The 14,347-nt window shown below is 20.9% G+C and overlaps 1 protein-coding gene across 1 annotated transcript in view; it reads left to right on the plus strand.

Moving 5' to 3' along the window:
• Positions 1–1,217: 1,217 nt before the first annotated feature.
• Positions 1,218–14,347, plus strand: part of LOC128957175 (cell adhesion molecule DSCAM-like) — a 54,695-nt gene continuing 41,565 nt past the window's right edge. Inside the window, exon 1 of the mRNA XM_054302896.1 lies at positions 1,218–1,734. Within this exon, the coding sequence (XP_054158871.1) occupies positions 1,218–1,734 (517 nt within the window). The remainder of the gene's footprint in view (positions 1,735–14,347) is intronic.

Genomic DNA, 14,347 nt, shown 5'->3' on the forward strand with positions numbered 1-14,347 from the left:
ATTATAATTAGCTGATATTTATTTAATAAATGTAATATTAATTTATTGATATATATATATAATTTAATTGATTTATTCACACACACACACACACACACACACACACACACACACACACACACACACACACACACACACACACACACACACACACACACACACACACACACACACACACACACACACACACACACACACATAGATGCGGTTTTTTAAATGTTATGATTAATTGCATGAATAAATAGTAAGGAAAACTATATATGAGTTGTTGTTATTTATTAAAAGATTTTATTTTAATCAATCATTTTTATTTGAGGTCCACTCTCTCTCTCTCTCTCTCTCTCTCTCTCTCTCTCTCTCTCTCTCTCTCTCTCKCTCTCTCTCTCTCTAATACCATATATAATTTATATCAATATATTGAATATATAAATACATAGTATAACTGGCCATTACTTATAGAGTATATATATACTACCAGTACTACTACTAATATATTTGAAGTCAATGCAAACCGATGGACGAGCAAAACCATGGGATTAAGTTTACACTTGTGTTTACAGTACAGACTCTATACTCATACACATAGACACACTGTGTTGTTAACTAACACCGCTATTGACTAGGATTAGACTCCCGGTGTGTGTGTGTATATGTATGTGTCTATGTGTTTGCCTATCTGTCTATCTATCTGTCTATTGACTTCAACTATTGATACAAAACTGTACTTTACTTACTTTTTCTGTGTGTATATAACTACTATATATATATATATATATATATATACAGTACAGTACAGTACAGTATATATACAGTATATATAAGGTATTACTGACCAACCGGTGCTCTTATTTTTATATTAAACAACCAAATGGTAGTATACTGTAGTAGTAGTAGTAGTAGTAGTAGTAATAGTAGTCTAAGCGCCCAATTTTCATGCATTTAATCTAAAATTAATTAAAAAAAATAAATAAAGTTAGTCACAGACTAACTAAATAGATAAGACATTGCATGTAATAATAAATTGATTGAATAATAGTATTAATCAGCAATGAAACTAAAGTGTATGTTTGGGTATATACTATAAGTATATTATATATATAAAACGGTATCTCTTTTAGTCTATATATATATATATATATATATATATATATTGATATATATTTGTATATCACTTAAAATCCCTGATCTAATTGCACATTCATTTATTATATACAGTAATGCTACTGATGCTAATGTTGTTGATGATGATGATGATGTCGACACAGTCATCAGCAGCAGCACAGGGAGCATCAGCACCATCACTACTACTATCTCCACTATTATCAGCACCATTAGGATTATCAGCGCCACCACCACCACCACCGGCACCGTTGACCTTTCGGGTAGAGCCACCGCCACGTGTACTATACTCTAACAAATACGGTACAGTCATACCCTGTTCAATGGACACTACAGGTCCCGCTACCGACAATTTGAAGATCACATGGATGTCGGTTACGGCCGACAACACCGCGGGTGGCGGTGGCGGTAGTAGTGGTGGTCAACACGACTCGGCGTATGCGGAGGTCAACGATGTTGTCGGACTTAGGCTGATCCGTGAAGACGGTTCTCTATGTTTGCTACCGTTTCCCGAAACCCATTATACGGATAGTATTCATAATACTGTCTATGTTTGTGTGGCCAGTTTACCGCCGTACGGCCAGATTGGCAGCCGATTTGTTAAAGTCAAAGCAGGTTAGTGTCTATTGTTTTAATTTAAATTCAACAAACATAACAAACAAACAAAAAAAACAAATCAATATTTTTATATTATTATTATTATTATCTAATTTATAAAACTTAATATTTATCTATAATATTATTATTAATAATACATTAGTTATATATTTGTATTTATTTTTGATATAATTTATATATACATATATTTATAAATTATATAATAAATAAATACAAATATATAACCATTATATACAGTTATATATAGTTATACGGTATATAAACTATATTTAAGTTTATTTTTGTTTATTTGTTTAAATTGTAATATATATACTGTATATTTAACGTTATATTTGTTCAAAAGTAATTTTATTTAAAAAATAAAAATAAAATATTTTTATAAAAATTTATATAAATATAATATATAAGATATACAGTATATTTTGTATCAAAATAAAAAAAACTAAAAAATAAATAAACAGAGAAAAAGATTTTAAAACTGCATTAAATTTTCAACACAAATGAGATGTCTCTCATGAGAATCAGCTCTCTTTCTCTCTCTCTCTCTTTGGGTTAAAATATTTATTGAAGAGAGAGAGAGAGAGAGAGAGAGAGAGAGAGAGAGAGAGAGTTATTTAGTAAATCACTAGTTATATACTTTTATTTTATATATTATATATATTTTTATTATATAAACTATACAGACATTAATATTGAAGTACTTATTATTATTATTATTATTATTATTATATATTATTATATAATAAGATTTTTCGACTGAGAGACAAATAGAGAGACACTATATTACATATATATAACTATATATATATATATTATATAATGCTTTTTATAGTTTTAAGAGCTAAGTTGGGAATTAAATTAGTAAATATATATATAATATATAAATATATATAGTTTTATTAAGCAATACATTACTGTATTATTTTATATATTTTTATTTTTATATGTGTGAAAGGCTTTTATTTTAAATACACTTATTTTGACTATTAATTAGTAAAAAAATATAATATAAAATAATTTTATTTGTGAAGCGTGTGTGTGTGTGTTGTACTGTATATGTGTTATACATAGTATTATTATTTTTGTTGATAAAATTTAATATCAATTGAAACGTAAATTAATTATATTTTTTAAAAATAAAATTACTAATTGATGCAAAACTACTTTATATGTATGTATGTAATCTACTAGTGTTTCACTTAAAAATATATATATGTAGTGTAATGTTGTGTAGTGTTGTATGAATTTTATCATTTGAAGTGCACTTCATATATATATATATATAAATAAATTATAATCTAATTAATGTTTGCATTCATAATAATCAAATGTCTATTTACTTTAAATTACATAATAAACTATATGTTCCGTACATATGTCGGGTATATACAGTATAAGTATATATATATATATATATAAATGTGTTTAAATGCAAATACTATAATCAAATGTCACCACTTGTTATGCATGATTGCCGGTGCGTGTGTTGTATGTATGTGTGTGTTGTATGTATGTATGTATGTGTGTGTTGTATGTATGTATGTATGTGTGTGTGTGTATGTATGTATATATATATGTGTATGTGTATGTATGTATGTGTGTGTCTGTATGTTTATGTATGTATATGTGTATTATGTCATGTGTTTTTTTAATAGCTATGTCATAGGGTTTTCTAAGTATGTATGTATGTGTGTGCGCGCGGGCGGACACATGAGTATACACGTTATAAAACACGAGTAAACACTACACATGAAATACAAGTTGTTTTTTGTGCTGTTTTTGTTGTTATGTAAGAGACAAACACTTGTTATGACCATCTGTTCACTTGAGAGAGAAAAAAAACTTCACAAACAGTCGTGTTATATATATATATATATACAGTATATATAAGACACAGTTATCTAATATTTTATTATATCATATATGATATATCATATTATATCACATATCAAATAAATTTTTATACTATAAATACATTTTTTCCCTTTCTTTTATAATAGTATCGCTAGTTTTCTTTATCAAACGTTTTTTTATGTTTTATAGTTTTTTTTGTGTTGAGTTTTTTATTTTATACATCAATGTCGAGACACCAGTAGTTTGGAGAGAGAGAGAGAGAGAGTATGTTTGAAATGTTGTTTTTGAAATAAAAGTGTAAATGCATTGTCGTGTCATTCATTCATATACTATAGATATATATATAGTATATAAATATAATATATATATATATATGAAGTGTATTAATATATATATATATCGAGTGCCCCACAAAAACACTATATTAGAGTCAATAGTATTGAGAGTGAAAATCATATATAAATATTTTCTGTATATATATAAAAAAATATATATATATATTTTTAACATAACACGAAATGAAAGCAAAATAAAGTTATATCACTTATAATAATAATAATAATAATAAAAATGTACAACATTTTGATGCCATATATATATATATATGCCTTTTATTTCTCTCTCTCTCTCTCTCTCTCTCTCTCTCTCTTTGATCTTACATAACAGTAATTTCCTTTATATTTAACAAAAAATAAAATAAAATTTTTTCATATTTTTCACACTTGTTTTATATATTTTATAAAAATTTATTATAATATAATATATGTTTAAATATATTATATACAGTATATAGAGTTGTTAAATAACTTTTCAATAATAAGATTATTATATAAAATTATACCTATTTTTGATTAAATTCTTAAGATTAATTGAAACATAGATATCAATGTAATAAATATTTTTTTTATTATTAAAAATGATATTCAAATTATTAAAAAACTTATTTTATTTTAATTAAAAAAAATGTTTTCTAAATTAAAAAGCATTTTATGATTAAGCTTTAATACCTAACAAAAAATAAAGTAATTCATCAAAAATATTATACATTTATTAAATATATAATAACATAGTTTGTATGATATATTGAATTAATATATTTAAAATAGATTTAAAAAACATTTTTGTTTTTAAAGTTTTTTTTTCAGTTATAATATTAGATATTATATAAAATGTTTTAAATAATATATGTATTACTACTACTACTACTACTACTACTACTAAGTTATATAACAAATTAATTATAGAAAAATTGAATTAAATACCGGTATTAAAAAAATATATATATAAGAAAAATGGATTTAAAATTATAATATAATTTAAATTATATTTATAATAATTATAGTTAAATATATATATAATAATTATATATATATATGAATATTCTGGTTTATAATTTATTATATAAAAAAATTTTTGAATTAAGATAATAAAAAAAATAAAATTTACACCAAAAATAATAATAATAATTTAATTATAGTTTGTTATTTCCTAATCATCTATTATAATGTCAATTATAAAAAATATCTCATAAATTTTTTTACATCATTTTCTAATTATATAATTATATATATTTTTTGTCAATTCTAGTTAATCAAAAATTTATGAGAGAAAGAGAGAGAGAGAGAGAGAGAGAGAGAGAGAGAGAGAGAGAGAGAGAGAGAGAGAGAGGAAGACAATTAATTTAGGATATAATTAATTATATGTAAAGACAAAAAAAAATAATAATAAAATATTATCAAAAAAAAAACTAAAAGTTTTTTTTTATTCTATGACTAAAAAAATTACTCTACATATGAAAAATTAATAACAATTTTTTTTTGGGTGACATTATTTTGTTTTGTTATTATTATTATTATTACTGTTTTTTATGTGTACAGTAGATACTAAAGTTGTAAATCTCTCTCTCTCTCTCTCTCTCTCTCTCTCTCTCTTATAAAAATAAAATTGTATTTTACTTTATAATTATATATTAGAAATAAAGTTACTTAAGAGAGAAAGAGAGAGAGAGAGAGAGAGAGAGAGAGAGAGAGAGCGGGAAACTAATAAATTATTTAAAAATCACATCTCAATGATTAAATATATATACAATATATATATATACAGTATATATACAGTATATATACAGTATATATACAGTATATATACAGTATATATACAGTATATATACAGTATATATACAGTAAATATACAGTATATACATATATATATATATAACATTACTATTGATTAAGACTCTCTTTCCGACACTAAAGACTCAATTAATTGTTTTATATATTTTAAGTGTAAGTCTTTTATACTAAAAAATTTAATTATATTTTTTTGTGTCTTTTATTTTGTTTAATTGTAAATTTTTAAAAACTAAATAATAGACAAAAAAAAATTAGTAATGATTTTTAATTATTTTTTAAAAAACTTATTCAATGTTGATAAATAACTGATTAATTAGTTATAATTACTGTTTTAAAAAATAAATATTATTTATTTTAATTTATTTAATTATCAATTATATATTCATTACACTATAATAGTATTAATTTTTTTTATTTCTATTTATTTATAATATTTATTACTCATAATAACTAATAATAATTTTTTTCGATACAAAACATATTTTAGTTAAACAAAACTAAAATATTTATTATATTCAATAAAATAATATTCAATACAATATATACAAAACTTTTATATACTCTATATATATATGTACAGTATTTATCAAAATAAAAAATACTATACTATTGAATATATATTTTTCCCCATTATATTAAGTTTACATTATTATTATTATTATTATTATTAATATAGTGTTCACTTTTGATTAATTCAATATTTTTTTTATTGTGTGTTTTGATTTTATTTAAAGATATTTATAAAGTAAGTGTATATACAATATATATATATACTGTATATGTGTTGTCGTTACTTATTATTTATAATAAAACTATGCCTACCCTTAAGCACGAGTTTATTTAGGGTTTTTATATATATGTGTATATATATATATATATATATACATATATTTATTGAATATATATGTCAGTACACTATATATATATATATATAAATGTATGAAAATTTTCTTTAATCTAATGTTAACCAAAACGGAAAAAATCTATTCATTATATATTTGTTAACACATTATTATTATAGTTGAAAGTATAGTATACACAATGAAAGGCAGTGTTTATTATATTATATATGAAAATGAAAGAAAAGGAGTGAATGAGTGACTGAAAGAGAGACTGAAAGAGAGAGAGAGAGAGAGAGAGAGAGAGATAGTTGAGAGAGAGATGCAAATAATGTATTGAATAATAATAAGAGAAAGAAAGAGAGAGAGAGAGAGGAGAAAGTGAGCGACAAATCAGTGATTACTTTATATAACAATTTATGAGTAAATTTCGTGTTTATTATATTATGTGTTAATATTATACAACATATTCTTTATGTGTGTATATAACAAGTAAAATAAAAATGTGTGAATAAATATATATATATATATATATATATATATATATATAAGACTATACTATACTATATATATATATGTATTGAATTTTTTATTTTATTTTTGTGTAAAACTAATTCATTTTCAACAAATGTAAGACTTATTTATATATATAAGCCGTTATTATTAATGACAGCAAAAATATATATTTTTATTTATTATATTATATATTCAATCGTGAATTTAATATAAATGCATAATTTGTACGAATGATTTAATTTATATATATATATATACAGTATATATATATATATATATATACAGTATTTATAAATACTGTATACTTATATATTTTTATTTAATATTTATTTTTATTTTTAACACTTCGGGTTTTATTAGTGCAAAATATAAAATAAATGTAAAATAGTTAACAAAAATGTTGTGTTATTTTATTTTTTTTAATAAAAAAAATCATTATAAATATGATGAAAATAATAATAATACTAAAAAAAGCAACAAAAATTATTTTTAAATTATTATTTTTTTTCTTGAAAAACATAGTATAGTGCTTATATATATATATATATATATATATATATATATATATATATGTTTTTATATATATAGTTATATATATTGTATATAAAGTAAGGCTCCTAAACAAGCCTATTGTTATGTGAAATATATTAAACGATGCATATAATAGAAAAAATACATAAAAATATAATTTTTTTTATGTTATATTTTATTTAATACATACACTGTATTATTGCTATGATATACTGTACTATCTCTCTCTCTCTCTCTCTCTCTCTCTCTCTCTCTCTCTCTCTCTCTTTCATGAAATAAAAGTGATTTTGTATTGAAAAAAAAACATTTTTTACACACACAAAAAAAGTGGTTTAAAGGCTCACTGGAAAAAAATATATGAAAATTTATTTATTATAGATATAATACATAATATATGTGTATATATATAAGTCAAACACAATGTGTTAAACACGCGATGTTCAACCAAAATATATATATTTAAAAAAAAATTGTATTATATATATACAGTATATTTGATTTAATATATACACACACAAAAAAAATGTATATATATTTTCATATATATATATATATATAATATTCGTGTTTTTTTAGTGTCTGATTTAGCGTATAAAATATGAATGCATTTCAATCATCAAACAAAATGCTTGTTGAAAATCAAATTGAATTGAATGACTGATTTTTTTTTATTATTTAAAAATAAAATAAAATAAATAAATAATAAAAATGATGTGCCGTTTGACTCTTGAAAATGTCTTTTAAAATGCTATCAAAACGCCTCTCTCTCTCTCTCTCTCTCTCTCTCTCTCTCTGAAAATCTTTACAAAAAAAATTATTAACAAATTTTTTGCTATTTTATTGTTTTATATTTTTTTTTTGAATAATAATAATAGTATTACTGAATAGTGTTAGCAAATAATTTAATTGAAAATAAATAAATAAATAAATTTTTTGAATATTAAATTTAATATTAATAATGTATAGACAAAAAAATATTTGTATATAATATCAAATAATTTATTACTAATACTGTTTATATTGTACTGTATTTATCAATATATTTATATATTAATATATAAATTAGATTTTTTTTAATATAAAACATTTTTTTATAAGTTACTAATATCAATATATATTGATAATATTTTTTATACAAATTTTTATCTTAATATTTTCGATACATTTAACCCCGGTATTTTATTTTAATAAAACAATTGTTTTATTTAATACAAACAATTGATAAATTATGATCGGGTTATTGGGTTTATTGGTTTTTGACCCTTAAATATATATATATATATATATATATAAATTATGGGACAATTTCTATATTACAGTACTATATTCAATAAGTTATATAACTTATGATACGATATCATATCGATAGTACTGTATATATACTGTACTTTATTTTATATATATATATATTACTTACCATATTATATATATATATATGATAACAAACTTTATTGTTTTTACTGTATTTTTTTATAGTTTATTTTACAATTGAGACCACTTTGAAACTGTGTTTTATTTTATCAAAAAAAAATTGTTACAAACAATTTTGTTTTTTATATATATATATATTTTTCTAAAATTATATATATATATATATAAATTTTTTATATTATACTTATACTGTAATAATAATAATAATAATATAAGGATGACATATAAACTGTATATATATTATAGTTTTATATTTTCATATATATATATATATATATATATATATATATATATATATATATATATATATATGTTATATACAGCTGTTTTTTTATTTTTGTTTAGTATACGACAATATAGTAGACAATATTTGTTATGATTTATAGACACTTTTATTATGTGTGATAAATTTGTTTTATTAAAATATATAAAATAATAAAAATAATACACTTGTATATAAATGTAGTTAAGTGTACAATTTATTTTTATCTTATTTTATTTTTTTAACATTTACATTAACTATTTTAGACTATTTTATTTGATTATTAAATTTTCAATATATTTTCAATTAGATATGAAATATATTTATTTTTTATATATATTTTTTATATTTTGTTGTTGTTTTGATTTATAGACAAAAATATTTTGTTGTTGTTGTTGAAAATAAAATTTATCATTTAATAAATATATATTATAGTATATTATTTAAAAGTTAATTTAGTTTTTATTAATCATAAAAAATGTTATATTATTATTATTTCTATTAAATTTTTATTTTTGTTAGTAAAATATTTTTAGTTTTGTTGAAAATTTTTTTAATATTTAAATGAATGATATTATTATTATTAATTATACACAATTTTATGTATAATTAAATGCTATATAAATTGTTTCATTTAAAAATCTAATAATGGGATGTATGATATCATTATATATAATAATATATATATATATATTAAATATAATGTTAGTGTCAGTCATTATAAATTACTTGAAAATATTTTACAGTTTATTAAGAAAAATAAAATATTTTTAACAACTCTTTCATTATTAAGTATTATTATTATTATAAAATAATGAATGAATGAATAAATAAATAATTAAATGAATTGCAAAATAGGAGTGCAATTAAAAACTAGGTTTTCTATACATATATATATATATATATATATAATTAATAACATATTAGAAGTAAATTGAAAAATACCACAACATTTGTAGACATATATGTATAATATATATATAGTATATATAATATAATTTATATACATATACTGTACATGACTTTCAATCTCATTAGCATTTAGTGGGTATATATATACCCACTAAATGTATAGTAAATGTTATGTAAAGTATATATATATATATATTGTAATGAACAATACATTTGTTGAGTGATGATGAAGATAGTAGTGTATATAGTATTAGGCATAATATACTGTAGTTTTTTTTTAAAAAAAAAATATAGTATTGTTATGTAGTTTATATAATAATAATAGGATATACATGTACTCTCTCTATATATATACATATATTTATAATATAAAAAAAATTATGTCATAATGCAAAATAAGAGATTTTTATTTTAATTATAGTCACACAAACACACACACAGAGAAAACATGTATAACACACATGTCTAACAAATTTTACATTTTTTTAAAACATTATTATTATTATTGTAGTAGTATTTTGTCTCTTAGTATAATAATAATAATAATAATCTTTGATATACTTAAACAAAAAAAATTATATATATATATATATATATATATATATATATATATATATAAAATTGTTTTTTTTCAGATCCTTGTTATTCATTAGATGTATTATTTTTGATGACACATGCATTTGACAGGACTTTACTTATAACTTATATATACAGTACTTAACGTACAGAATATATATATATATATATCGTATATATATATAATATAAGCCAAAAATACTGTATTATCAATGTATAAGTAAATGTGTATAATATATATATATAATATAAAGTATATATGTAAACATAATACACCAGTAAATACACTTATATAACAATATTACAAAAAAATTGTTTAATAGATTAATTTTAATAAAAAGTCTTATATTTTAAGTATATATATATAAATATTAAAAAAAATTGTGTTTAACTTATTTTAATATATTCATACATAAGTATATAAAAATTAATTTATACATGTATTTAACTATACACTACATATTTTTAATATATGTTTATTTAATCTAATATTATATATATATTTGCATATTAATTAAATATTTAAAGGTACATAAAATTATTATTATTATTTTTTTGTTTAAATTTTTTTGTTTATATTTAACAATTTTATTTTTTCACTTTGTTTTTCTTTAAACAAAAATTAAAGATTAAAGTTTTAAATAACAACATCAAAAAAAAAATTATGAAAAAATAGGATTTACACAAAAAAAAAATTAATTTTAACAGGATTAAAAATTATTAGCTAAAATTAAGCATGATAAATTTTTGTTTGTTTTAAACACACACATATATACATACATATAGTATGTATATTATAACAAAAAAAATTATTTATATATACAGTATATTTAGCTAATGTTTTTTGAATGACTGTGTTTAGTCCACTGTATTGTTTGATATATGATATGATATTTATTGGCATATATTAAGGGATACATTATTATTTAATATTATTATTATTATTAGACGTTTCAATGAACACATAGACATATTTTGTTGTTGTGTATGAAAACATAGTGGAAACAAATTATATGTAAATATCAGATATAGTTTTTTTTATATATATATATGTTATCAATGAATAATGTATTAACAGGTTTACTATATAGAGTATATAAGATATACTGTATATATATATTGTATATATTTTATTATTCAATGAAATAGATGTCAACAATATAAAGGGCATATATTTTAAGCTTAATCTACCAAAAAATATATATATATAATATATTTACTGACTTTTCTCAAACCTATTATGTTTGTGCATAACACACACACACACATACATATACTAGTAGTATACACACACATACATACACACACATACATACATACACATACATACACATACATACACATACATACACATACATACACATACATACACATACATACATACACACACATACATATAGTATATACATACATACATATAGTATATACATACATACATATAGTATATACATACATACCTATAGTATATACATACATATAGTATACACACACATACATACACACATACATACATACACACATACAAACATAGACACACTTAGGATTAAATATTATCATTTATATTTGACAATATTTTAACCAACAAAAAAAATCCTATTAGTATTAGTAGATAACATGTGTTATCCTTTAAAATCTATATAGATTAACTTAATTTTTTTAAAAAATAAAATAATAATATAGATTTTAATCCAATAAATTTTAAAATGACAACATAGGATTATTAAATTTATTTATCCTGATTAAATTAAAAATTAAAATAACTTTTAAATTTAGGAAACTATTATTGTATTAGTATTGTATAATTGAAAGTAATATATATTTTTAAAAATATATAATTTAATATTATATATGTATTTATTAATATATTTATCTCACACAACACAGATAAATAAATAAAAAAAAGTGATACTACTATTGTGATACTAATAATATTAGTGAAATACATATTTTTATTATATATATATATATATATATATATAATATAATATTAGAAAATATCAATAAATAAATACTTGTATATACAGTACAATACAATGGGAAAAAAATTGCACTTTTTTTTGTTGTTGTTGGATACAATTTTTTTTTGCAATGTGTGTGTAATGTTTGCAATATATATATACAGTATGTACAGTAATATTGAATAATATATTTTTGATATAATATAATAAAAAATATATATATAAATAAAATTTTATTTTTATAATGAGATGATCGACTCGTACGGTGTGTGTGTGTGTGTGTGTGTGTGTGTGTGTGTGTTAGCACACAGTTTCAATAGACTACTACTCCTACACACACACACACACTGTCTATTGAATAACCCTATTTAGATAGCCTCAGGGCTATACTGTACTATACATCTAACAGTACACATACATACATAATATACTGTAATAAATAAATACATGTGTAAAAGGCATATATACTACTACTACTACTACTACTACTAACTAATAATACAGTTATGTTGGGGGATGAAAAATATTAGTTAGGGGGGGGCTTATACTGTAGTCTACTACTAATAATAATATAAATAGTAAAATATGAGTACATCATCATCATCATTGATGTACAGTTTGAGGTTGAATACTACTACTACTACTACTACTACTACAGTATATCTATCATATCTATTATATTATTATTATTATTATTATATAATATACATTGCAATGATTTTTTTGGTGTATGGATTTGTGATAGACATACCGTTACCACTCTATAGATATATATATATATATGTATAGCTTTAGGCAAATTGTATGCCATTCAGTGATGATACCACATAAGTACATGTATGTAATGTATGTATGTATATATGTATCAAATCAACACTACATTTACAATACTATTACTAATATTAATATTAATACATCATTTTATTTTTGAAAAACTCTTATATTACTTAATTTATATTTAACTATAACTACTATATATTGTATATATAAATGTATTGATTCAGTATATATGGGTTGTTCATTACTTGGTGTCGTTTTATTTCTAATATTTCAAATGTAAAATTAACCATTATACAATAAAATTTAATTATCTATATAATGTCCATCATTAGCAATGACTTTCTGCCATTTTTCAGGCAAAGCCATAATCCCCTTCTGAAAGTAGTCCTTTGATTGAGAGCCAAAAAACTCATCGATGGTTTTTTTGATATCATCGATTCCAGTGAATGTTTTTCCATTAAGAAACGTCTGTAAATTTCGGAACAAATAATAATCTGAAGGTGCGATGTCTGGAGAGTATGGTGGGTGAGGTACAACCTTCCAACCCAACTCTTTCATTTTATTTTGAGTCATTCTTGAAGTATGACTCGACGCGTTGTCTCTTTGATATCTAATCCTATTACAATTAATTAATCTTGGACGTTTTACCATCAATACTTCTTTAAGTCTGTCCAATTGTTGACAATAGAGCTCAGATGTTATCGTCCGACCATATTCGAGAACTTCATAATGAATAATACTAATCCAATCCCACCAAACACACAGCATTGCCTTCCTAGGATTGAGGTTTCTTTTCGGCGTCTGTATCGCAGGTTCTTCAGG

The sequence above is a fragment of the Oppia nitens genome, unplaced genomic scaffold (assembly GCF_028296485.1).
Source record: "Oppia nitens isolate AA-2021 unplaced genomic scaffold, nextdenovo-longstitch-racon4-pilon3 scaffold38_pilon_pilon_pilon, whole genome shotgun sequence".
NCBI classification, from domain to species: Eukaryota; Metazoa; Arthropoda; class Arachnida; order Sarcoptiformes; family Oppiidae; genus Oppia; species Oppia nitens.